Below are 26,371 nucleotides of genomic sequence, written 5' to 3' on the forward strand. Positions count from 1 at the left end.
GCACCGATTAGTTGGACTAAATTCACTAGTGCTTCATTCTTTCAATCCTAACCGAGGAACCTAGGATTTTCTTAATTTAAAGTAAATATGAATATTTACTTACATAAAGTTAATCAATAATATATTCTTTTTTAGTGTAAAAAGATGAACACACTTTTATTAAGCAAGCTCTGAATGTATAGGAAGAATAATACCCCAAGCCCCTTCAATTCTATTGCTTAGGGTTACTCCATAAGGGAACTACCCATTTGTAAAAGGTTTTTCTTAAGATATTTTTAGACAAACCTTGAAAAAGAATAAAATAATATAAAGTGTTTAACCTCTACATGCCTCAAATTGCTCCTTTAAAAACTGGGATAACAACACGCTGTACCCCAGAGGGCTGCTATGAGGGTTAAATGAGTTAAAAAATGTGAAGTGCCACACTTAGTGTCTCAGGAAGTGATAGCTCCCTTCCTCCCACTCTTCCTCCTTAGACATAATGTATCTGTAGTAGCCTTTTCTGAAATCACAGCACTGTTGCTGTACATCAAAATGGCCATTTCCTCCCAAACACACTTTGCTAAAACTATATAGTCTCAAAAGGATTAACTATCCATTCACAAAATTTTGATATTCCAACGAAGCCATGACTAGATTCCTTGGATCACCTCAAAAATACCTACCACATGGATAGAAATATATTCTGTTTTTACACCGTGGATCATTTATTCCTCTGCTCAATATTTTATTCTCTTACCTTCTAGGCACCATACTCTCTGGATTTTCATTCTACCTCTTGCGTCAACACTTTTCTAACTATTTTACATATGAATTTTCTTTTATCTGGCCCCCTGTGTGCTGGGTCCTCAGAGCTTAGTCCAGAGCACTGTTCTCCTCCTACTATGTTTTCCTCCACTAAACAATTTCATCTATGTCACCATCTACAGGTCCCTGATTTCCAAATATATATGTACCCAGACCTCTCTGAGTTCTAGATACAAATAGATCCCTGCTTAGGTGATATTTTTACCTGGATGTCTCAAGGCACCTCAATTCTGCGTATCCGAAACAAAACTCAGGTCCTGAGACCCAACTTGCTCTTATTCTAGTGTTTGCTGTCTTTAAGAATAGTACCTTTAATTATGTAGCCAGAAACCTATGAGTTACTCTCAACACTCACATCCCCTCATGGCTGTTTTCAAATTTGTCTCCACCTGCCACAAATTTGACCTCCTAACAGTTTCTCTAATCAACTCTCCTTTCTTAATCTCAGCTTCGAGACTCAATGATCTCCATGAATATTCTTTGACTCCCCTCTGATTTGTTTTCTTTTTAAAATTTGTTTCACATTTTACAAAATGAGAAAGAAATCATATTAAGAAGTCCGGTAATAGCTTAAAAGAGTAAATAAATAAAGAACACAAATAAACAAACTGATAAATCTACCTGCTCCATCCCTTATTCCCTACTCCACAGAGGCAATTACTTTTGGCTCTTTCTGCTGCTTCTTTAGGTAGTTACTTTATAATTCTAAATAATATGCTTGTTTCCTTTTCTTCAACTTAAAAAAAAAATGTTATCTATTGAATTCTTTCTGGGGAAGGTGAAGATTTTATCTTATACCGCCCTTCCCCATTTTACCTTGCCCTTATTTAATATCACTGTATCAAATTTTTTGGTTAAATCAGTATTGTTATACTATTAAGATTATGGATTAAATGTATGAAAGTATGTCTTTTCTTTCAAAACTTTTTGTTTTATCTGGAGTTAGTTATTGCCTCATTTTTACGTTGGTTTAGTTTTCCCTGTGCCTATTAGTATTTGGTGCCTAACTAGCTCACACAAGTGTCTCTTCTCAACACATTCAAATATACCAATAGGTCTCTCTAGTTTCACTTTCCTTCTGGGAGAACTCCTTTCTCAGATGCTCTGTCTTCCTGTTTCAATATAGATTGGTTGCTCTTTTTCCTCCTTTTCTCCAGCCCTCTCTGGTTTCAATTGAGCATTTTATATGACTCCATTTTATCTCCTCTCTTAGCATATCAATTATACTTTTTTTCTAAAAAGTCTTTAGTGAATACCCCAGAGATTGCAATATACATTTTCAGTCAGTCTATGTCCACCTTCAAGTAATGCTATATGTCTTTATGTGTAATGCAAGTATCTTATAACAGAGTAAAGCGAGTGCATTTATTCAGATAAACTATATTGTTTCTCATTCTTCAACACTATTTGCTTTGGTGGAAAAGGCATGTTTTTATGCTTTTTTGCAATCCCCATTCCAAGCCATTCTGACAAGAAGATCTTGAGATGGAAGAATGGATGACACTTCTGAAATTTTTTATCTCAAGTCATTGACAATTCTATTTAATCTTTTAATGAGAGACTTCTATGTGACTATTAATATTTGTCTTCACACCCATTAGCATCCAAGCTAGCTTGTAAATTGTGTGTGTCCTATTTCCTCTGATCATCTTTCCAGATCTTATTCTTTCTCAACTTTTCAATGAAAGGTGCTTCTTTTCCTCTTCTCCATGGTTTCTATTCTGTGGTGGTTCTGTCTCTGACACAGGCTTTCACTACAACTCTGATGTCACAAAAGTTCTGTCCATCAATTTACTTACGGTATAAAGTAGCTTTGCACATCATATGTACTAGTTCAGTAAATAAATATTTACAGAGTTTTAAAAGTTGTTTAGTCCCTGAGAAAACACTGTATGTATCTGCAGATGCAGAAACATAAAAGAATATACCTAGATTATCTACTAAAAGTCATATAACCCACATTGCTAAATATCGGGTGAAATATTTTATTTAAAACAAACCATGGGAGTTTATACATTTTCTTTCTTTCTTTTTTTTTTCCTAGTAGATTTTTTTTAAATTTACTGGGGTGACAATTGTTAGTAAAATTACATAGATTTCAGGTGTACAATTCTGTATTACATCATCTATAAATCCCATTGTGTGTTCACCACCCAGAGTCAGTTCTCCTTCCATCACCATATATTTGATCCCCCTTACCCTCATCTCCCATCCTTCACCCCTCTTACCCTCTGGTAACTATACTTTTTCTTAAACAGCACTGCTTTAGGAACAGCCTGAATAAGTCTGAGGCCCTCAAATTTATCAAGCAAACAATCAAGCAACAATTATTTGTTGAATATGTGTGTGCTCAAACCTTAGTTGGTACTTGGAGGCATATGAAGAAAATGTAGAATATTGTTCCTACTCTTCCCTCAGACGTGATCATGTCATATGGAGTCCTCATTTGGATCAAAAGCACAGGCTTGTCATTTGATATGAGACCAAATACTCTTACTGCCCAGTTGCTGAGACAAGTTACCTATTAAAAAAGCTATTAGGTTGGTGCAAAAGTAATTTTGGTTTTTGCAAATATTTTTAACTTTTTAAACTGCAATTACTTTTGCATCAATTTAATAGTAACACAATTTAGTGTTTAATCATTTGTCAGAGACAGCAAATACGATAGAACTTCAGAGCAGGAGGTCAAAGGGAACAGGAGCAGAAAGCACAAACATTTATTGAGTTCCTACCCCATGAAACCTATGTTTTAGTTGGTCTGGGAACACATGGAGGGAGAAATGCCTAGCCATTTGGGTTGGCCTTGGATGATGCACTGGATTTATGCGGAGGGAGAAAAAAGACATGCTGTGGAAAAAAGAAGGTGTGCCACAAAACACAGTGATAAAAGTGATGCCTGTGTGACTTGGAAAGGGAAGGACCTGATTGGATTCAGTGTTCATACTAAGGAAAAGCAGGGAATGAGGTTGGACTGTAGGGTGAGGCAAGATTTGACAATGGTTAAAATAATTTCAGTTTTCAGAAGAAGGAAAAACAGCACATTGCATCATAGAAGGCTCTTGACTTAAAGCATGACTTTGATACATTTTTATGAGGTTAAATTGGGCAACATTTACATAGCTCCATCATAACTGCAATAGGTCTAATTTTTGGTTGTTGGCTTATTTATTTGTTATTTACTCCGCAAGTATCCCTTGGACTTGGGAAAGAAAAGAAAAATTAGAGTGGTTTGTGTTTTATTTAAATGATAGGAACAAAGAAGGCAGATGATTTATCCACAGCCCTGGCTGCTATAGGAAAGCTTTCCTGCTTCCATCTTCCCCTCTTTCCAGAACAGAAGAGGGTGGATTAGTTACTTTGCAGGGCTTCAGGTGATCTTCATTTCAAAGAATCTTTACTAGGTTCCACTGTGGTAAGATGTAAGTTTGGAATTTCAGGGTTTCCCCTGTCTACTACTGATTTACCTAAGTAGGAGAGATTTCTGGAGCATGCTTGTGGGTGGGGGGCAGTGTGTTGTGGGGAGGGGAAAATTCTCCCCTTCCTTTCTTAGTCCTTAAGGCTAGTCCAATAACTAAAATGACATAAGGTAGATTAACAGGAGAAAACAAAATTTAATACACGGGAATTCACATAAGCATGAAAATTCCAGACTGTAAGACAAAATGAGGTATAAATGCCATTCTGGACTAAGCACAAGGAGGTAGGAGTCTGGGACTTGAAAGGAAAGTAAGGCACTTCACAGAGAGATGAAAAGTGTTGCTGTGTAGTAAGCAAATGTTTACTGGGACATCTAGATGCAATGGGACACAAAGGCTCCTCCCTGCCTGCCACACCTAGTTCAGATTAAACTACAGTTATCGCTGATAGTTTCTTCCTGGAGCCTGGAATAGGCCTTTCATCTTAAATTCTTTTAGCAGTTAGAGGGAGGGTCAAAGGTTCTTCCTAAGCCTCCTGGGCCTGAAAAATAACCAACTTAAAATAATCAATACCCCAAAGAGTCATATTTGAGGGTTGCAAACTTTGCTGCCCTTCAGGGCCATTTTTCTAAGAGAGCATAGTAATGTTGGAAGAATGAGACTACCACGGTTGTTTATTTGTTTGGTAAGTAACTTTCTATCAACTTCCCAAGTTCCACTTCTTAGTGGAGAAAGATGCTGGAGAATGATACTAGACCATATAGCATTTCGATTGCGCTGGACACTGTAGCATGGTCGGCTGAGCAAATGGAGCTACCGCCTTAGCTTTGGTTTCGTGAAGACTAAGCCAACCCGATCTGTAGGCTGCCGCGTTTCTTCTTTGTCCTTGCCCACTTTATGCTAGACGAGATGCTTAAGCAAATAGAACAGGCAACCACTAGGAGGTACCCAAGCTTGCATCAGCCGCCAAGGCAAGAATAAATGGCTAACAGTGGGTCCCTGGACTCCGCGGGTCCAGGCGGATGGTGCTTTTCCAAGGTCGGGATTGCAATGAACTAGTCGGTGGAGCAAGAAGAGGTATAGGAACAACAGCCTTTTAATCTAAAATGCGGAGGAGGCGAACGCGCCTCCAACGCACTGTCACGTCCTGAGGTTTGCGTGCCTGGACACCAGCTGCCAGCACATCTGGATGCATCAGCGTCTTTCCCCGCAGGGCGGAGGCGAGGCGGAGGACCCCGGGTGCGCGCACCTCCTCGTGCGCGCGTGTGCGGGTCGTGATCGTCGGTGTGTGTGTGCCCGCGCGCGCGTGCGCGCGCTCACACACACACACACACACACACACGGTGGCGGCTGGAGCCGCGGCTCCGGGACCTGGTAATGGGGGTGGGGGCCCAGGAAGGGATAAATCTCCGTTGGCCTCCTAGCCTCTCACTGCGGGTTAATAACCAACCATTTACTGAGGGACCAGGGTGACGGCGGCCGGGTGATAGTTCCTGCACGCAGGCTTCGTGTTGAAGGGCCAGGTTATCAGCCAGTCTCTGCCACACTCAGGGATATATATGTTTTGCGGGGGGGGAGAGCTTATTTTTTATTGTTTACCTCTATCTCCAGAGAACAAGGGCGGGAGAGAGAGGCCCGCACGCTCCAGCTGAGCGTCGCGGATCTGAACGGGTTGAAGGAGGCAATTTTGCGGGTGGGGGAGTGAGGGGGACCTTGAATTCCACCAATCCCCGGGCGTTTGTCTGCGAAGTCCGGGGAGCAGCGGAAGGCTGCAGCGCGCTGCTGAATTAACTGATGAGAGCGAGTTCTTTTCTTCTCCCGGAGGGGTGGGGAGCGAGGGTCCTGGCTGGCGAGGCGGAGAAGCCCGGCGCAGGATAGCGGTCCCGGGCCACCGTGGAAATTTCCAAGGACTTGGCGCGGCGCGGAGAGCGCGTCTGGGGAGGGTGCCTGGCTGCGCAGCGGCGCGGGAGGCGGGGAGAGGCGGCGAAGGGCGCAGGAGCATCTCTCAGAAGGGGACGCCGCGGACTGAGTGTCTGGGAGGGAGCCGAGCCTCTCCCCGGACCCACGCGGAGGGCGACCGTGATGCTGCAGAACTGGCGAGAGCGACTCACCGCCGCCGCTCTCCTCGCTCACAGAGACTTCAGTGCCCGCCTTCTGCAGGGGAAGCGACCATGGCCCATAGCTCGTGACTTGCCCCCAGCTACTTCCTCTTGAAAAAGTTGCATTAAAAAAAAAAATCCTTGCTCTGACCTTTGGGGCTGTGGGGTCTGAAGAAGCGTGAGTGCGAGTGAAAGCAAGAAAGAGAAAGGTGTGTGTGCATGGGGGGCCGGCAGTGGGGACGCCCTCCGCTGCCACTTCGCTTAGAGTTGTGTTGAGGCTCTGGCCCGTGCCCCCCGGGACCTCGGGGCTGAGATGAACCCCTGCGGGAGGGCCCGACGACACACCTCTAGAGGGGCCATGGCCATCCTGGCGTGGAAGTTCCCACGGACCCGGCTGCCAGTTGGAGCCAGTGCCCTCTGTGTCGTGGTTCTCTGTTGGCTCTACATCTTCCCGGTCTATCGGCTGCCCAACGAGAAGGAGATCGTGCAGGGGGTGCTACAACAGGGCACAGCGTGGAGGAGGAACCAGACGGCGGCCAGACTCTTCAGGTATTCCTGTTCTCGCGGCTTCTCCCCACTCGTGTCCTTTCTTCCCACTGCGCCGAGGACAGGGTCACCAGTGAGGACCGCCTCGCAGAGGCATCTTTCGTGCAGTCTTTCTTGTCCTACTCCCCTTCCTGTCCATTCCCAAACAGCAGACAGTAGTCAGGGGTCCTTTCCCACCCCTTACCTCAAAAGATGTGCAGACACCTGTTTCGTCAATGTAAAAAGCCTGCACACGTGTTTCTGCCCTGGCCTGATTTGTATTCAACGGTTTACTGATTCCCGGTGGGAAGGGGAACCCAGGCAACTTTGTCCCTTGCACTTAATGAGAATTTATCTCTGGGCTCAGCAGACTTTTGAAGATACAGGACACTAGAAGCCGGTAAGCGGCATCTTAATGAGGTTAGGTGAGTGGTTGGTAACATAAATCACTAATGAGGGAGTATGGGCAAGTCTTGGGCAGTGGAAACATGAGCACGCAGCCAGCATCTGCTGCTTTGTGCAATGTGCCCTTAACAAACACAGGACACTTCTGGATGCCCTATAAGAGCTGGGTACTGAGTGATTTTTATGTTGAAGCCTCAACAGCTTTCTAATAACAGATATTAATCCCATTTTACCAACCACAAAACTGAGTCTTCAGAAAGATGAGGTACTTCCCCAAGGTCATGTATCTTTGAAGTGTCACAGCTGGAATCTTCATCACAAAAGCTCTAAAGCTCCCAGATCTTTCTCTTAGCTTAGACTGGATCCCTTCCAAAGGATGGGAGATGTGATTTAGGAAGGGTCTTGATATCAGAAAACAAAAAACTAAAACCAGGTTGGATACCAGAACTCTGAGTATCACTCAGACATTGTAGTTTCCCTTCCTTTCTGGGAATTTCAGTTTAAGTGTCCAAAAATAAGTTCTTGGCAGCAGGGGTTGTGTGTGGATTGGAGGAAAGGCAGAGCTGCTTTCCCTTCCTTTCCGCTTCCCTGGGCAGGTTGGGTGACACACCTGTGCTTCCACCTCTGCCAGGCGTCCCTTTCACCTTCAGTCCCTGGGGCTGATGATGCTGTAGTTGGTGCCTCCTGTGATTGGAGTGGTCTGGGTGGGGGTGCTTTCCTTTGCTCTGCATAGGATCTTCCCAAGTATTATATGGGCAGGTGAGAGGCAATTTAAATGTTCCTCATTACTGTTAGTTACAAATGATCAGAAATATCTATAAATTAAAAAAAGCTTTTAAAACATGTGGTTTCCCTCCCCATCTCAGGCCTGCTCCTGAAAAGAAGGTCTAAGAAATAATAGTCAATTCTTTCAGGAAAAGGTATCTGAATTCTTCTCTAAACTGGGAGGGAAGCCTTTCCTTTTTTTCTCTCTTTTTTTAGAATTCTCCTCTCGTTGAGTTTAAAATAACCCCACTCCCCTTAAAAGTATATAAGGACTAATCTCTCACCTCCACAACATTGATTGTTGGACTCAAAAGCATCCCAAAGGCATAGCATGCGTCCAGCAATTCTTTTCTCTGAAGACAGAAAGCACATTCACTTCAAGTAATATAAGGAAATGAGTTAAGAACTTCCCATTGGTTTGCAGTGAAAGTCCATTTCTGTTTTGTATAGGAGGAGGAATAATGAAGCTCTGTTAGAAAATAAATTTCTTTTGAAGGATGTAATCAAGTGGAAAATGCTCCATATTCTGAGAAACACAGACTGATAGTTGTGGAGACACATTTGCCCTTTGCTGTCTGTAGCCTGGGGTAATCTTCAGTGTGTTTGGCTGTCATTTGGTCTAGTCTCTACGTGCAGAGAATTACTTATTAAAATGCACATACTACAAAAACTGCCTAAACACATATCCCTCAAAGTTAGTGTCTATAACACTGTGTAGGAGGCATTGTTGCTTACTGAAAAGAGTTTGGGTTTCAGAGTAGAACCCTGAGTTTTCAGACTGTGCCATGACTGGATAAACAGTAGAGTATCTTTGGCAAGTTACTCTATCTCTTTAAGTCTTAGTTTCCTAATTTATAAATGGGGTAATAACACCAACCTTTCAGGGTTGGTATAAGGTTTAAATAATAAAAAAGAAACTGATGCTAAGTGTGTGGCACATTTACCTAGTCCATGGTGTTACTATAATTGTTATAATTTTCTGCATATGTTACAACTTAAATAAGGACATCCTGCCAGCCCATACGAATTTGGAACATTTTACCTGCCAAATTTGTAGAGAAAATTTATTGGTCTATAGTCTGCCTCCTTCTCTTATACCCCTCGCACTTAAGCTAATGAACAGGGACGAGGGGTTTAAAAAGGTAAAAGTATTATAGTTTGTTAAGTAAAAAAAAAAATTTCAACTCTTCATGTTTAATAAAATCCATTTTTTACCATCTGAATTGTTAGTATGTAGGTAGTAGTGTATGTTTGTTAAATAATAGTAGAAAGTTCAGCCAGAAGCCTTTATTATGTTCAGGAGATCCAAGTTTGGCAAACAGGTATCTGCATTTTCCAGTTTGAAATATATTCTACACAAATATATGTACATAAATGTACACTATGCACTTACTTGTAGGGATATATTCACATTTATTCATAAACCATGGAATAATGTCATGGACATATATATATATTCATATGTACATATAAATGTGATCAATCGACTAATATGTGACTACTGCTGTATACTAGGTATGACTTAGGCCCTGCGGGAAAGCAGTGAACAGGATGGACAGATTGCTTCCTCTCAGACAGTTTACCTCCTGCTAGGGGGCGACTGACAAAAACAAACGAGTAGACAAATATGATTTAAAGTACTGTTAAGTGCTATGAGGATGAAAGAAAGTGTTTCACTATGTTTGTAAGCACCAGAATTTTAGAATACATTTTGCCCTTTGTATTTCCATTTTACTTTTGTAAAATTTTGTGGTTTTCTTCTAGCTCAGAACTTGTTAAGTATTGACCTCTCAGAGGGGAACCTTCACAAATCCAATAGGAGAGGGCAGCAAAAAAGTAACAATGCTGCAAAACTTTTGAACTAACTAGGAAGCTCTCCTAACATCCTCCTGACGGTAGAAAGATACAGAAATCAATTGACCCTAGCATAGAAACAAGAAAGTTACTATGCGACTCTTGTTGCTTCTGATTCAATAGTCAAATACTATGGGGAAATGCAAAGTAAAAGTAGCATTTGTCTCTTCCATGAGGTCCTTACCCATTTCAGTTGCTTCTCAGAAATAAACTTCAGCTCAGGATCTATGTGCAAGGCTTGATTCTTGGTACCTGACACGGTAACAACAGCAACAACAACAAGAAAACTAACAAACTATTTGGTGCTTATTATTTGCACGATACTATGCTAAGTGCTTTAAATATATTGTCTCTTTTACTTCTCCTAAGAACCTTGTATAAATGAGTGCATTATTATCCACATTTATAAAGATCAGCATACCCTGGTCCCTATCATCAAGGGGTTTTCTGTAATCCCATGGGACAGGTATATATGTCTATAATTAACCAACTGGAAATAGGGCCATCAAAGAGAGGCAACATTGCAGAGTGAAAAGCTATGGATTTGGGGACTCAGAACATGGCTGGAATTCTGGCTGTGTCCCTTTCTTGTTGTGTGATTATTGGTAAGCTCAACTCAGAGCTTCAGGTTCTCCATTTGTAAGATGGGGTTTATAATTATTTCTTAAAAGTTTGTAGTGAAACTGACATGATAGCATACAGAAAGCACCTACAATGGTGCTCGCCACATACCTCTGTTTAGTACATGGTCGTTGTAACTGTAAATAAGCAAAATGCTGGGGAAGTTTGCAGAACGTGGCATTTCATTTTGTCAGAAGGAGGGAAATCAGAGAAGAGGTCATTTTTGTACTAAGCCTTGAAGGATGGTAAGATGGAGTAGCAGTACTGGGAGGTGAGGCAGGAGGATGCTCCAGGCAGACACAACAGCAAAGGCCAAAGCAGGGAAATTTGGAAGTGCCTGGTGTGCTCCCTGTGTGGAAAGTTAGTAAGTGGCCCACGGACAACATAGTAGAAAGGTAGACTGGGAGGTAGGTGGAAGCCAGCTCACAGTCTTAAGATGGGCTTAAAGTGTAGCTCAGGAGACATGAACAAACATCAAGTATCCAAGGGCACTGGCCATGGGCTAGCTAGCCATTAGCAGAGATGGCACATCACGGCTACTGGTGGATTTGGGGATAGGGGACAACACACCAAAATGCTTTGAAAATCCTGTCTATTCACTGGGTGGTAATCATCACTCTAAGCAGCTATGTTCCTTTTTCCTTTCTCAAATTCTGAATGAAACACTATTCTAAGCAGTTCTATCTTTATGTCCCTATTTTTAAATCTAGGGATACAAGAAGTTTCAGGTATTTCCACAGCTGTGCCGTTGGCTGCAAAAGGGCGCTGGAGGTGGTAGAGAGGTTGGGACAGGTGCAGCTGTCTGTAGATATGAGATGTAAGTTTCATGTTTGTTAGGTTGGGGGATTTGTAGAATTCACTTTACAATCAGATAAGGAAAAAGATGGTTCAGTAAGTTGTAGTGCTTGAGAAAATAAGCTTCAATTACGTTGCGGATTTATAAATGTGAGAAAAGTTGATTAGCAATAACCACAATTGCAAAATTAAATTATTAACATTTATTGGACACAAAAAAATGTACCAGGCCTGGTTCTTAGTTCTTATGTTTGTTAACATTTTTCCCACAGCTACTTATTAAAGTAGATATTTGTATGTTATTTCTTTTTCAGATAAGGAAATAAATGCTCAGAGAAATCTTTTAACAAAATGATGGGGTTGGCTTTTCAACCCAGAGCTATTTGATTAAAAGCTTTGTGCTTCTTCCCTGATAATCTTGGATACATGAAGCATTGCTGTATATGTCTCTTAGGATCTGGCCACGATTACTTCTCTAGCATTATCTTTCATCAGTTTTCCTTTTTATGCTTTAGTTATATTGGTAAGGGTTAGAGTTCCTGAAATAAGTCAGGCTGTGCTGGTTTTGCTTGTATCGTTCCCTCTACTTAGAATGCTTTCCTTCGAGTCCTCACCTCTTGCTCCTCACCTGGCCAAGTCTTACTCGTCTCTTGACTGTGCAGTCTAGTGGTTAAGAGCAAAGATTCCAAAGTTAGCTATGTTCAAATCCTGATCCCACCATTTGCTGTATTCTTCAGCAGGTCAGCCTGCATTGCCCGTGTTTCTCATCTGTAACGTGTGTCATCTGGTAGGATTGTTGTGAGCATTAGAATAGATGTGTGGAAAATGCTTAGAACTGTTTCTGGAATATAATTCGTGCTTAATCCATGTTAGCTCTTCTCAAGGCAGTTTCCCTTACTCCTTCATTGCTCCCCATGCTGTGTTAGATACTTCTCCTTTCTGCTTTTAAAAAAACACCGTGTGGATGTTCTTGCATTTCTTTCATTTATCCAAAATAGCTACCACTATGTGTCTACCACTATTACTGTGGAAGATACTGGAACTATAACAGTGAACTTACATTCTTGAAATTTATAGGCTAAGGAGGGGAGGCATAATGAATAGAAAACTACACAAGTACAAATATCTGCTAGTGATGCATGCATTTTTCATGACGTATTAACAGTAGTAGGTGGTTGCCTTTTCTGCTGATTCATTCATATTTGCATTCCCAGAGCTGAGCACAGTTCCTGGCACACTAATTTTTGAATTACTGCATGAATGAATGTTTTAGAAAGGTGTGGGACCAGATAGCCAGGCAACAAAGACTTAATGAGGTCCAGCACTCAGCCATGTGAGGATCAAAGGAGTAAATGACAGCCTCTCTATTCTCAGAGAGTTCTTACTCTAGAGCAGTTTCCTGGTCTTAGCACTACTAACATTTTGGGCTGGATAGTTCTTCATTGTGAAGGGTTGTCCCTTATGTTGTAGAATGTTTAGCAGCATCCATGGCCTCTGTCCACTAAATGAGACAAACACATATGTCTCCAGACTTAGCAACATGTCTCCTGGGGGGCAAAATCGCCCTGGTTGAGAACCACTGCTTTAGACAAACAAAACTAATCCAGTTGATAAGATTTTAAAAACTCACCAAATATCATGCAATTAAGAGACAAATTTGGAAACTACAAACTATAAATGCTTTGACTACTGGAAGAAGAGTGAATGAATTGTACTTTGATGGATGGCCAGGTCTTAGTTAGAGAAAGGTAAGGAGAGGGGATGCTTTGTGGGAGATTGACTATAACCAGCTGCCTCTATTGAAAGCTTGTGTGAGAGCTGGCTAGGGTTCTCATCAGTGTTCCCCTTAACTCTGGCAAGAGGAGTCCGAGCTCTGTGCCCTACTTTCTGGGGACCTCACTGGTCCTCTGGTCTCAGTCCTTCTTAACAAGGCAGGGCATCAATGAGGCTTTTGTAGACCCTGGAATTCTCTGCCCAAACGACCCATGCCCACTTCTATAGCCTGCCTACCTGTGTGGAGGCGTTTTCCCCACCTCTCATCCTGAGGGTGACTTTGCCCCACTGCTGTGTGCACTCCTAGGCTCGAGGGATGGCCAAAGAACAGGTCTTGGCGGGAGGGGAAGGCTGTGGAAGGAACTTGGATATGGGACTGTGCGGTTCACATGTACACTTGGGGGGCTCTCGCTGTGTTGTCATGTCTAGTAGCACCAAACTTCCTGGAGTCTGAGGAGCCCAAATTTGAATCTGGCATTCTAGGTTGTTATGCAGGTATATTTGTCCAGGGAAAAGGACAGGAGGATGGAATATATTTTTTATGTTTGTTGATTTGATGATAACTTTTAAATATTTAGAAACATTTGTACTTTTGTCCTCTGCTTTGCAGATGGGGTGGTTTTTTGCATCTTGGAAGCCTAATTGTCTTCATTTTGGAGAGGAGGGTTTAGGAAACTAGTTGGATCGATTGAATAAGTATATATGTTAGTGGAGAGTATGGCCAGTTTGTCTTTTGACAAAGTTGTAAATCATCTTGGAAGTGATGCTGACTATGTATGTTATGACAGAGTTGATAGACTTCTATCAACAATACTTTTTAGCTTTTCATTCTATTTTGGCTCTACTGAGAGCTGTGCGGCCTTGAGCGAGCTGCTTAATCTCTGTTTATCTGTTTTGTCATCTGAAAAATGGTATAATATGCTGACCCACTTCATAGGGTTATGATGATAATTAAGTGAGATAATTAGTGTAGAATCCATAGCCATTCTCACCTGACTGGGTGAGATGACAGAATGCTTGTTCCTACCTAGAAAGAGTCTGGACTTTGGGGCCCCAGAGAATCAGGTTGTTATCTTGGTTTTGTTATTTATTAACTTTGTAACCTTGAAAAATTTACTTGGCCTTTCTGGGCAGTACTTACCTTGAGAGGATTAGGTACTGAATAATCGCTAATTATTAAGCCATAATGATGAGAAAAGTTGCTTCCTGGGACACATCCTATGCCTATTACTTGTATTTTCAGTAATAGAATATAAAACAATGAAATGTGACCTTATGACACACCCTCTTTTTTTATAGTTTTAGTAATAAGGATGCTATAAAGCCATCAGCAGAATTTTAGGGAAGATAACAGAGCCTGGCCATAAATTACCTATTAATTAATTCATTCATTCATCCATATTTACTAACTGCCTGTATGTACCAGGCAGATGCTGAGATACAGTGAGGAAAGTAAGACATGGTTCCTGATTTTATAAAATTTATAGACTAGTCTAATGTTATTAATTAAGTCAGTAAGAAATTGAGTAATGTAGTGTTTCAAGGGCTGTAGCTTATCTGTTTCAGATAATTATGCTGAGTTTCAAAGCTATTGATTTTTTTCCCTTTCTGTTCGACTATCTGCTAGCTATAGCATTGTGTGAGAGGGAAGCAGCCAAGACCACAAGAGCTGTGTCACTCCTTTAATTAGGTGCCAGAAGGAGGCTGAAATGAATTCAGAGCTACACATTCTCCATTATTCAGGGCTTAAGTAACAGAGTATACTATCAGAGATTTCCAAGTGAGTGTAATGAGAAAGAACATTTTGAACAAAGTGCTTGCTTCAGTTATCAATACAACCAATATATATGTGACTTTATGTTCCTTATGTTATTATAAAAAATTAGAGTGCTTATTATTTGTCTGATTTTGGAAGTAGTAGGTACTGTAGAAAAATTTTAAATGTAGTAGAAAGGAGGAAAAACCCACTCATAATTTCATCTCTCAGAAATATTCATTGTAAACACTGTTTCTTTTGTGCATATTTGTCTGCATATGTATGTATTACTAAATTGTTTTATATCCTCTTTAATTCACTCAATGTTTAACATTTTCTCATAAAATTAAGTAATTTTTAACTTTCAAGCTTGTGATAAAATAGCTTTATGATTTTTATTTTGGAAAAAATTATTTACAGTGAGTTAAAAAATAGTGCCATATTGGAACAAACAACTTTCTTCAAAAAGATCCTTAAAAAGATATCGAAATTTGCATGTTAGAATTTTTCTTTAAAAATTTCTCCACATATATTTGGTAAATACTGAACACCGGAAATCACAAAGTCTCTTTAAAGAGTTCTACTTTCACAAAGTTGGCATTTAAATGATAAGAGCAATGCTATTTTCATTTGTAAAAATGACTGACATTTAATCACCTAGAAATAAACATTGCTAATATTTTGGTGCATATTCTTCCAGACCATTCCATGCCTCTGGGTGCATGTGGGTAAAACAAAAATATAATGAATTTGACAGTACATTGTGAATATTTTTCTGGTAACAGTATATGTAGATTTACATCATCCCTGTTCAATTGCTGTAAGATTTTCCTTTGTTAGGATAGCTAATAATTTATTTTACTAATCCATTGTTATTGGATATTTGTATTGTTGCAATTTCTCACTGCTATAAATAATGATGTGATGAACATGTTTGTGTATACATGTTAAATATTTATCTGTTTATCTTAGTATATATTTCTAAAAGTAGTTTCTTGCCAGCTTTTTTTTTCCTATCGTCAATTCTTTAAACTGGTTTCTTTGGCTGTTCATAAAAAAATCTTTCTTTTGGGCTAAGGGCAGATTTGAGGTTTGTGAGTGAGTAGTGATTACTGCATACATAGCAGACATACAATAATTGTTAACATTGAGTGATAAAATCCCTCTTAGCAAATTGTCAAGAAGCCAAAGCAGCTAAGACAGATTTCCATACAACTGGATAGTACAGTGGCAGACTCTCCCCTGACTGAGCATTGTGGAGACCTCGCTATGAGGCTTTGACTTAGTGCCCTGAGCAGTGACTTTATCTGTCACGGTTTTCCTCTCCATCAATAGTACAGTGTTTCATCTACGGTTAGAAGGCAGTGTCTTTGTGGGACCCTTTGCGTCATTGTTGTAGGACTTTAGCAATTAAATAAAACTGCAATTTAAAAAGAAAAATGAGCTTTTCCTTCATGATAAGGTAGAAAATTCAAGGAAAAAGAAAACTATCTTAAATAAAACAATGGTATTTTCTGACTCCATTACTTTAAGAGTTGTTTTCCTATTTACTATAATTAATAGCTGTGGGCTTGCATCTGGAGCAGATCATACCCACCTGAGTGGAGGGTGAGGGCGTGGTAAAAAGGCACAGAAATCCCGTGATGGTATTTTGTTGGGTTAGGTTTTTGGAGCTTGAGTGTTGATGGTTGTGCTGACGTTGGGCTATGTCATCTCTACCCCAAGTCCTTCACTTCCTGTGCATTTGTTTTAGATCCCTCATCACAGTTGTACTAAGTGCCTATTACACATTCATGATAGGAATAAAAAAAATTAGATTGCCTGAAAGGACTGTCTACAGCTGTCTGAACACCTCTCAGGGCTAATTTCATTTGTTGCCTAATATTAAGATTCCATGCAATGTTCACTACTATATTCATTTATGCACTCCTCCATTCAGTCTTTTGTTATAATCTGTTCAGTGTCATAATCCATTCCTCTGAAATAGCTCTTCAGTGCCTTCTAGGTACCAGGCATATAGGTGCTGAGAATAAAGTGGTTAGCCAGCAGGACGTGGCCTTCCCTCATAGGACATACAAAAGCACATAGCACACATTATTTACAGGAGCAGCTTTGGTGTCCAAAAAGTCTCTCAACCCCTTTTTATGGAGGGAAAACAAGCCAAAGTTTAAGTTCACTCTCAGAATTCAGCTGTGTATTTCTGGATTTGGGACAGCCCAGAGAGTCCCTAAATGCCTCCTGTGGTCCATTCAGTGTTTGGCCTACATCGTGACTGTGAGGCCAGAAGCCTTGGTGCAGTTTAGTGGTATTATATCTGTTGGCTCTGGTTAACCTATGCAACATGTGAACTGTGAGAGAGGAAAAGCCCTTTAAAACACTGCTAAAAGATACATGAGTCCATGGGGGAAGCAAAGCTTAATTACCAGGAGAATAAAAGAGACCAAGAGGCAGGCAGGCTTGGATGGGGATTGCTGACTTTGTAAGCAGCACACCCCCACCCAACTAGCCCCCCTGCCATAATATAGGGGAGAGAAGGAGGGGTTGTTCATCAGGAAGGGGAATGGTGGGAAACAGGACAAAGACACTGAGGGCTGGGCAGTCTCACTTTCTGGTAAAAACACGAAGTCATTTTATTTTTCCCTAGTCACTGCTTCAATTATGTGTTGTCAAATCTACCTCTTGACCCCCATCCCTGCTTCACCTTGATGACTCTAATGGGTCTCTGACCAGCTTGGCCAGATTTTGTCCATTTGCATCCGCCTTGATTATTGGGACAATCTTATTCTGGTATTTAGCTCAGTGTTCTTGATTTTAAAGCTCAATGAAAACTCTTGGGTCTACCAGTTCTGCTTCCTTCAGTACCGCTTGAACCTCCAGCAGCTCTGAGTGGAAGTGAGAAGGGCATTCTCTGATGCAGAGCCCCACTCCCCTCTTTCAGGCACCGCTTCTTCCCCGTTGGGCAGGGAATACATGAATATTCACAGTCCTTTATCTCCGTGATTGCAGCTTCTCAGGTGAACCCTGACAGGCTGCCCACATGCTGTAAGGGCATATTGTCCTGGTTCCTTTGCCTGCTGGGTAGCCTGCTAGGGTGCAGTACTAGTAAACATGCCATCCTTGCCACTCCAAAGGGATTTTTCACTGCCTACCCTTCTCTTCACCATCTCTTTCCATTTCTGTTTTCCTTTCTAGATAGCGCAGGGCCAGTGCAGCAAATGAGCCAAGGAAACAAACAAAAAAAATGTCTGTTTCTCTTTATTGCAGACCCTCACAGTCTTTACAAGTGATTATTTTGGAACTCCCCGACTCTGTCTTCCCTCTGTATCTGCGGGGAGGAAAAACACTTATCTCCAGTCTCCACAGGGGTGGACAGACAATAGCTTCACCCCCAAAACATGGCACTCCCAAGGCTGATCACTCCTCTCAGTCCTTCCCCAGTATGAATCACCTGTGTGGTGGCTGGACTGGTTTTCTGGTCTTGTACTAGTTAGAACACCTGTAGAGAGGTGATTGGTGCTGACTTCTGGCAGCTTTCTGAACTTAAAAGATGGGGCACTTGGCCCATGTTAGTCTCTGTTTTGTCCATGACCATAATTCCAAGATAGAAGGGAAAAAAAAAACCCTCACATTTTGTTATACCTTTCCCCTGGATAAGTTTTGGGCCCTTACAAAACTCCATCATTGTTCACTGTTTCTTGAAAGGATCCCTGTGGGCCCCAGAAATAGCAAAATGCTCAACTGGGTCAGTTCATCTTGAACAGATGATTCAAGGTTTCACATTGCAAAAAGGTATCCAAGCACCCACCCCCTATTTTGGAGGCTTAACCATTAATGTCTCCAACTGTCACCTCCCCCTTTAGAGTCACTCTTCTGCAGATTCTTTCTCATTTCCTTTTTTTCCCCCCAGTTCAGGAAACTTGGGGGCCACCCAACAGGTATTGGCTAAGCAGAGTCTAGCTGGGGGATGATATCTCTCTGGCCAGGTACCCCTAGTCCTGAGTGTCTTGGGTGTTCCCTCTTTTTCAGGGGAGGGAAGAATCTCTACTTCTCAACAGGGTCCTCTCTCTCCCAGTTTTTCTTTTTTGTTGACTAGGATTGGGACTGGTCTTGGTAGTGGGGCTGGATGGCTAATCAGACCTCCTACCTCAAGCCCTGCTGTGGGTCTCGCTACATATCCAGTGGTTCTCTCAACTTAGAATGTGGAGTATTTAGCAGCTATTTCTCCAGCTTTGGGCTTAATTCCAGCATTAGATTCCACTGAATATCCTGTAACAAATGGAGGGAACCTATAAAGAAGCCAGAAGATTGCTCTTGGTGTATCAGATTTCAAGGCTTATAATTTATAAGCAGTCCAAAACATCCTCTTTGGACTTTTAAAATAGAGATGCAATATGGCAAATTAAATTCATATTTCATTAGCATTTACTGAGCACCAGTTATGTGCAAGCACTATGCTAGATGCTTTCATGCACAATATATCCGTCTAACCCTATACTTTAAAATCAGCTGTTTTTCAGACAATGATGATGATATTTTTAGTAATTTAGTTGTTATTTATTTTGTGTCTGCCACATGCCAAGCACTGTTTTAGGCACTTTACATGGTGTTATCATTTAACATTCACAAATACTCTATGAGGGAGATATCATTATACTTTTTTTTTACATAGAAACAGGCTATAATTATTTGCCTAAGGCCATTTAGATTGTAAGTGGTTCTGAGAGCTATATTTAATGAATGCTTACTATGTGTCAGACCCTCTTTTAAATAATTTATGTATGTTCACATTATCATAGCAGCCCTATAAGATAGTCCTTCCCCCACTACCGCCAAACAACACAGATTTATTGTTTTACGTTTCTGTAGGCTAGGAGTCTAACATGGGTCTCAGTGGGTTAAAGTCAGTGTCAGCAGGCTGCATTTCTTTTCAGAAGCTCTAGAGGAGGATCCATTCCCTTCCACAGAGGGGTTGTTGGCAGAATTCACTTCCTTGTGGTTGTATGGAGAATGTTGTCATTTCCTTGCTGGCTGCCAACTGAAGGCTGTCCTCGACTTCTAGAAGCCACCCTCCTTCCTGGCCCATGTTTCCCTTCTTCCTACTTAAACGTTCCCAAGGGCAGGTCGGGTCTTGTTTTTTTCCTTTTTTTCCAGACTTTATTTTTGAGAGCAGTTTTAGGTTCCCAGCAAAACAGAGAGGAAAGTAGAGATTTCCTACATAGTCTCTGCTCCCACACGTGCATACCCTCCCCCATTACCAATATTCCCCATCAGAGTTGTACATTTGTTATAATGGATGAACCTACACTGACATGTTATAGTCTCCCAAAGTCCATAATTTTACCTTAGAGTTCGCTCTTGGTGTTGTACATCCTATGGATTTGAACAAACGTGTAATGACATGGAGCCATCATTATACGTAGTATCATACAGAGTAGTTTCACTGCCCTAAGAATCCTCTGCTCTCTGCCTATTCATCACTCCCCTCTCCCCTAACCCCTAAAAACCCCTGATCTTTTTAGTCTCTCCATAGTTTTGCCTTTTCCAGAATGTCATTTGGCTGGAATCATCCAGTAGGCAGCTTTTTCAAATTGGCACTTTTCACTTAATAATATGCATGTAAGTTTCCTCCATGACTTTTCATGGCTTGATAACTCATTTCTTTTTAACACTGAGTAATATTCCGTTGTATGTATGTACCAGTTTCTTTACCCATTCACCTACTGAAGGACATCGTGGTTGCTTCCAAGTTTTGTCAATCATAAACAAAGTTGCTGTAAACATTTGTGTGAACATAAGTGTTCAGCTCCTTTGGGGAAATACCAAGGAGTGTGATTGTTGGATTGTATGGTAAAAGTATGTTTACTTTTGTAAGAAACCACCACACAGTCTTGCAAAGTGGCTGTATGATTTTGCATTCCCACCAGCAATGAATGAGAGTTCCTGTTGCTCCACATTCTCGCTAGTATTTGGTATTGTTGGTGTTCTGGATTTTGGCCATGCTAGTAGGTGTGTGGTGGTATCTCACTGTCATTTTAATTTGCATTTTCCTGATGACATACGATGTGCAGCATCTTTTCATATGCTTATTTGCCATCTGGTGAGGTGTCTGTAAGGTCTTTGGCTTATTTTTTTCAATGAGATTTGATTGACATATAATATTATATTACTTTCAGGTGTATAACAAACACAATGATTCAATATTTGTATCAACTGAAATGATCACCACAGTAAGTCTAAGCAACCACCATCATCACACATGGTTATAAAGTTAGTTTTCTTGTGATGAGAACTTTAAAAATCTACTCTCAGCGACTTTCAAATATACAGTGCAGTATTATTAACTATAACTACAGTCATCATGCCGCATGTTATATCCCCAGGACTTATTTATTTTAATACTGGATGTTTGTACTTTTTCTACCTCCTACACCCACGTCACACCCCTCTCCTGCCTCTGGCAGCTACCAATCTGTTCTCTGTATCTATGAGTTCACTTTTTTTCTTTTGCCCATATTAAATTAGGTTTCTTTTTTTTCCTTTTTAAATTTTAAGAGTTCTTTACATATTTCAGAGAACAGTCCTTTATCAGCTGTGCCTTTACAGGCTTGTCTTCTCATTCTCTTGACAATGTCTTTTACAGAGCAGATGTTTTTAATTTTAATGGAGCCCAGCTGATCAATTATTTCTTTCATGGATTGTGCCTTTGGTGTTATAGCTAAACATGCACTGCCATACCTAAGGTCATCTAGGTTTTCTCCTTATGTTATCTTCTAGAAGTTTTATAGTTTTGCATTTTACATTTAAGTCTATAATCCATTTGGGTTAATTTTGTGAATGATGTAAAATCTGTATCTAAGTTCATTTCTTTTGTGTGTGGATGTCCAGTTATCTCAGCACCATTTGTTGAAAAGACTAATATAGTTATATTTTATTGATGGAGAATCTGAAATGAAAAGAGCTTAAGAACCTTGCTTGGGATTATGCAGTTAGTAAACGGTCTCTCTGGCTCTGAGGCTCATGGGATCTAGGGCTCTTGGCTCCTTACTATGCTGAATCGATCCTTTGCAGTAAGACCCATATTGACATTCAGGGCTTCAAGTTACAGCCTGATACTTCCTTATAGTGCAGTGTTTTAACTCAAAGGAAATAACGTCAAATGATAAAATTTCAGTCTGTGAATGTGAATTAACACTTGCAGTATTCCACTATTGTTAATATCCAAGGCTTTTTTTACCACCCACTCCTCAAGGATTCTGCAAAAAAAAGCCGTGAACTGCAGTCATGGGGACGGTGTCTCCTTTCTCTCTCTGCCTGACGTCTCTGATTGATCCCAGTGGGTTACTTTTAGGGTTTCTGTTTTATTTTTTTTTTCTCTTCTACTTAGCTGTCACAGCTCACTTGCTTAATTCCCTTTTATATCTGTGAGATGGATGCCAAGAAATTATACCAACTATGCTATGGTCAGAAGAACTAAAACCTGTACAACTGTAAGAAACAGAAGTGGAGTAGCCAACTGTGTGGAGACTATTTCTGTGTCATCTGAACAGAGAAGTTATTCTTTCTCTTCTCTCCAGTACTGACATCCCCAGGGGTTTTTCTTTTGGGGTCAGTCACTGTCTCTGAAATGGAATCCATGTGATAATATTTTGAGTTATTCTGAAAGATAATCTAGAGGTCTAATGTACAATTTATGTTTTTTGAAAATTCTTTATTAAGATAATGCATTTCTATTGTAAATGATAAGTTTTATACAAGTGTATATTAAGCAAACATAGATCTCCTTAATCTCGTTTCTTAGAGGTAAACAATGTGAATGTTTTAATGTGTATCCTTTCAGACATTCTACTTTTCAGAGTATAATTTATTATCCAAGCTGGGATACTTAAGGTAAAATACTATCATTATTCCAGGACAATAGGCATAAACTAGGACTATTTCAAACAAACCAGGATGTGTAGTCCCCCTACTATATGTGAGTTTTTCTATCTACATTTATAGAAACATCTAGATATACTCCATATGGGTATTTTCTATATATAGTGATGTCCCTTAAGATGGCTCCCAATGGTCCCCACCTCCTGATATTCATGTGCCATCCCCTTCCTTTGAGTGTAGGCTGGATTTAGTGATTCACTTCTAGAATAGAATAGAATACTGCAGAAGTGAGGGTATCTCACTTCTGAGATTAAGTTATAAAGACCATGGCTTCCATTTTAGGTGCTCTTCTTTCTCTTTTTGGATCACTTGCTCTGAGAGACAGCAGCTATCATGTTGTGAGGACCCTCAGGGAATTTATGGAACTGAGATAAGGGACATGTGGTAAGAAACTAAGGTGTCTAGTCAATGGTCAGTAGGGAACCGAGGTCACCAGCAACCAAGGAGGTGAACTGGCAAGTGGATCCTCCAGCTTTAGAAGACTGCAGCCTCAGGCGACAGCTTGCCTGCAACTTCATGAGAGACCCTGAGCCAGAACCTTCCATCTAAGGCACACCTGACCCTATGTGAGAAAATAAGTCTTTGTTGTTTGAAGCTGCTGAATAATGTGTTATATAGTAATAAATAACAGATTTATTAAGTAATAATCAAATCATGTTACAAAACTGTTTTTAACAACATCCTTCTTTTCCTACCCACAACTTATCTGTCAGTAATACCTCATTTAGTATGTGTACTACAAAGCAATTCTATCTCATTAAAAAAAGAGGGAGAGAATATGAAGTTCCATTTTAGGGTTGAACATAGTGTCTTCCTTCCTTCCTCCCTTCCTTCCTTCCTTCCTTCCTTCCTTCCTTCCTTCCTTCCTTCCTTCCTTCCTTCCTTCCTTCCTTTTAAACCAAAAAGGTTTAACAAACATCCTGGAAACATATTGTTCTTCTGCAATTATCTCTACAGGATAGCTTCCTAAAGAGAAAATTTCAGGGTCACGAAGCAACACGTTTAATTTTAAATTGATATTTATGAATTGTCTTCCATTGTGACCAAAGAGCCTGTTGGCCTTTCCAATACTGAATATTATTAACTTTAAAATGTTTTGATAATATATGGTGATGGAAAGAGAACTGACTCTAGGTGGTGAATACACAATGTGAGATATAGATAATGTATTACAGAATTGTGCACCTGAAATCTATGTAACTTTACTAACAATTGTCACCCCAATAAACTTTAATTTAAAAAAATGTTTTGCTAGTATATAGGTAAGAAATTATACTTTTAATGATTTAGTGAGACTGAGCTTTATTTCTTTATTTCTGAAGATTTCCTCTCCTGTGAAGGACATTTCCATGTCTTTGCTACTTACTTCTTGAGTTGTTCATCTCTTTTGTGATACCCAAAGTGTCCTGTGTTTGTTAACAGAATCTGTTAACAGATTCTCTTTTGGTCATATCTGTGGCAAATATTTTCTTCCAATTTGTCTTTTGCTTTGCTTATGTTTATTTTTATTTTTTAATTTTTCTGTAAAGACTTTAATAAAATAATCAGGCAATCAACTTCATCAGTTTTTTCTTTTATGGCTTTTGAACCATTCTGTCCTGATTCCTACAGTCCAAGATATTTTCATCTGATATTTTATGATTTAACTTTTTGCATTTAAATTTTAAATTGATTTGTCATTTATTTTAGTATAATTAGGTAGAGATCATATATTTTCCCTATATGTTCTTTTTACAAGATTTTTTAAAAAATATAGCTAACATGCAATATTATATTAGTTTCAGGGGTCCACCATACTTAGTCAACAATTATACACCTAAAGAAGTGATCACCATGATAAATCCAGCAACCATCTGACACCATACAATGCTATCACAATATTATTGACTATATTCCCTATGCTATACATTATGTCCCCATGACTTGTTTGTTTTATTCTGGAAATTAGACCTCTTATTCTCCTTCACCTTTTCCCGCCTTTTCAAATGTTTCAATTACAATTGACATTCAATATTATTTTATATTAATTTCAGGTTTACAGCATAGTGGTTAGACATTTATGTAATTTAAGAAGCGATCCCCCTGACTAGTACCCACCTGGCAGAATACATAGTTATTACCATATCATTAACTATATTCCTGTGCTTTACTTTACGTCCCTATAACTATTTTGTAACTACCAATTTGTACTTCTTAATCCCTTCATCTTTTTCACCCTCCCCCCAACCACTTCCCATCTACCACCCCAACAAATCTAGTACCCACCTGACACCATACATAGCTATTGCAATATTATTGACTATAATCCTTATGCTATACCCTACATCCCCATAACTACTTTGTAACAACCAATTTGTACTTCTTAATCCCTTCCCCTTTTTCACCCACACCCCCAAAACCCCTCCCATGTGGCAGCCATCAAAGTGTTTTATGTATCTATGAGTTTGTTTCTGTTTTGTTTGTTTATTTGGTTCTTTACATTTCACATATAAGTGAAACCTCATTGCATCTTTCTTTCTCTGTCTGACACTGCACTCAGCATAATACCCTCCAGGTCTGTCCATGCCACCACAGATGGCAAGAACCCATCCCCTTCCCTGGCCGAGCAATATTCCATTGTATATACGTACCACCTCCTCTTTATCCATTCATACATCGACAGACACCCAGGCTGCTTCCACATCTTGGCCATTGTAAACAATGCTGCAATGAACAGAAGGATGCACTGGTCTCCTCGAAGTAGCATTTTGGGTTTCTTTGGATAAATACCAAGAAGTGGGATTACTGGGTCCTTCTTTGTCTCTTGTTACAGCCTTTCTTTTGAAATCTGTTTTGTTTGGTGTAAGTATTGCTACTTCAACTTCTTTTTTGTTTCCATTTTCATGAAATATCTCGTTCCTTTACTTTTAGTCTGTGTGTGTTTTGATCTGGAGAGTCTCTTTTAGGCAGCATACGTAAAGGTTTTGTTTTCTTATCCATTCAACCCTCCTATTTCTTTTGATTGGAGCATTTAATCCATTTACACTGAAAATAATTCTTGGTTTGTAGCCATTGCCATGTTATTATTTATAATTTTGATCTTTTTTTATTTTCTTCATTTTAAAGAAGTCCCTCTAAGTTTCCATGTGATACTGGTTTGGTTGTGATTAACTCCTTTAGTATTTTTTTTTTTTTCTGGGAAGCTCTTTATCTGTCCTTGGATTCTAAATGATAGCCTTGCTGGGTAGAGTACCCTTGTTTATAGGTCTTTGCTTTTCATCACATTGAATATTTTGTGCCAATCCCTTCTGATTGCAAAGTTTCTGTTGAGAAATCAGCTGACAATCTTATCGGAGCTCCCTTATAAGTTATTAGTTGCCTTTCTCTTGCTGCTTTAAGGATTTTCTCTTTGTCTTTAACATTTTCCATTTTAATTATAATGTATCTTGGTGTGGGCCTATTTGGGTTCTTCTTGTTTGGGACTCTCTGAACTTCCTGGGCTTGTGTGTCTCTTTCCTTTGCCAGGTCAGGGAAGTTTCCAGTCATTATTTCTTCAAACAATTTCTCAATCCCTTACTTTCTCTCCTCTCCTTCTGGTACCCCATGATGTGAATGTTGTTATGCTTGACATTGTCCCAGAG

General features: G+C 40.1%; 1 protein-coding gene across 1 annotated transcript in view; it reads left to right on the forward strand.

Annotated features, from left to right (window-relative positions):
- The first annotated feature begins 5,260 nt into the window (after positions 1-5,260).
- The window catches only part of ST8SIA1 (ST8 alpha-N-acetyl-neuraminide alpha-2,8-sialyltransferase 1), a 133,072-nt gene continuing 111,961 nt past the window's right edge, over positions 5,261-26,371 (forward strand). The window contains exon 1 of the mRNA XM_019738024.2: positions 5,261-6,871. Coding sequence (XP_019593583.1) covers positions 6,636-6,871 — 236 coding nt within the window. The 5' untranslated portion in view covers positions 5,261-6,635. The remainder of the gene's footprint in view (positions 6,872-26,371) is intronic.

Source organism: Rhinolophus sinicus, linkage group LG02, assembly GCF_036562045.2.
Source record: "Rhinolophus sinicus isolate RSC01 linkage group LG02, ASM3656204v1, whole genome shotgun sequence".
In the NCBI taxonomy this organism is placed as follows: Eukaryota; Metazoa; Chordata; class Mammalia; order Chiroptera; family Rhinolophidae; genus Rhinolophus; species Rhinolophus sinicus.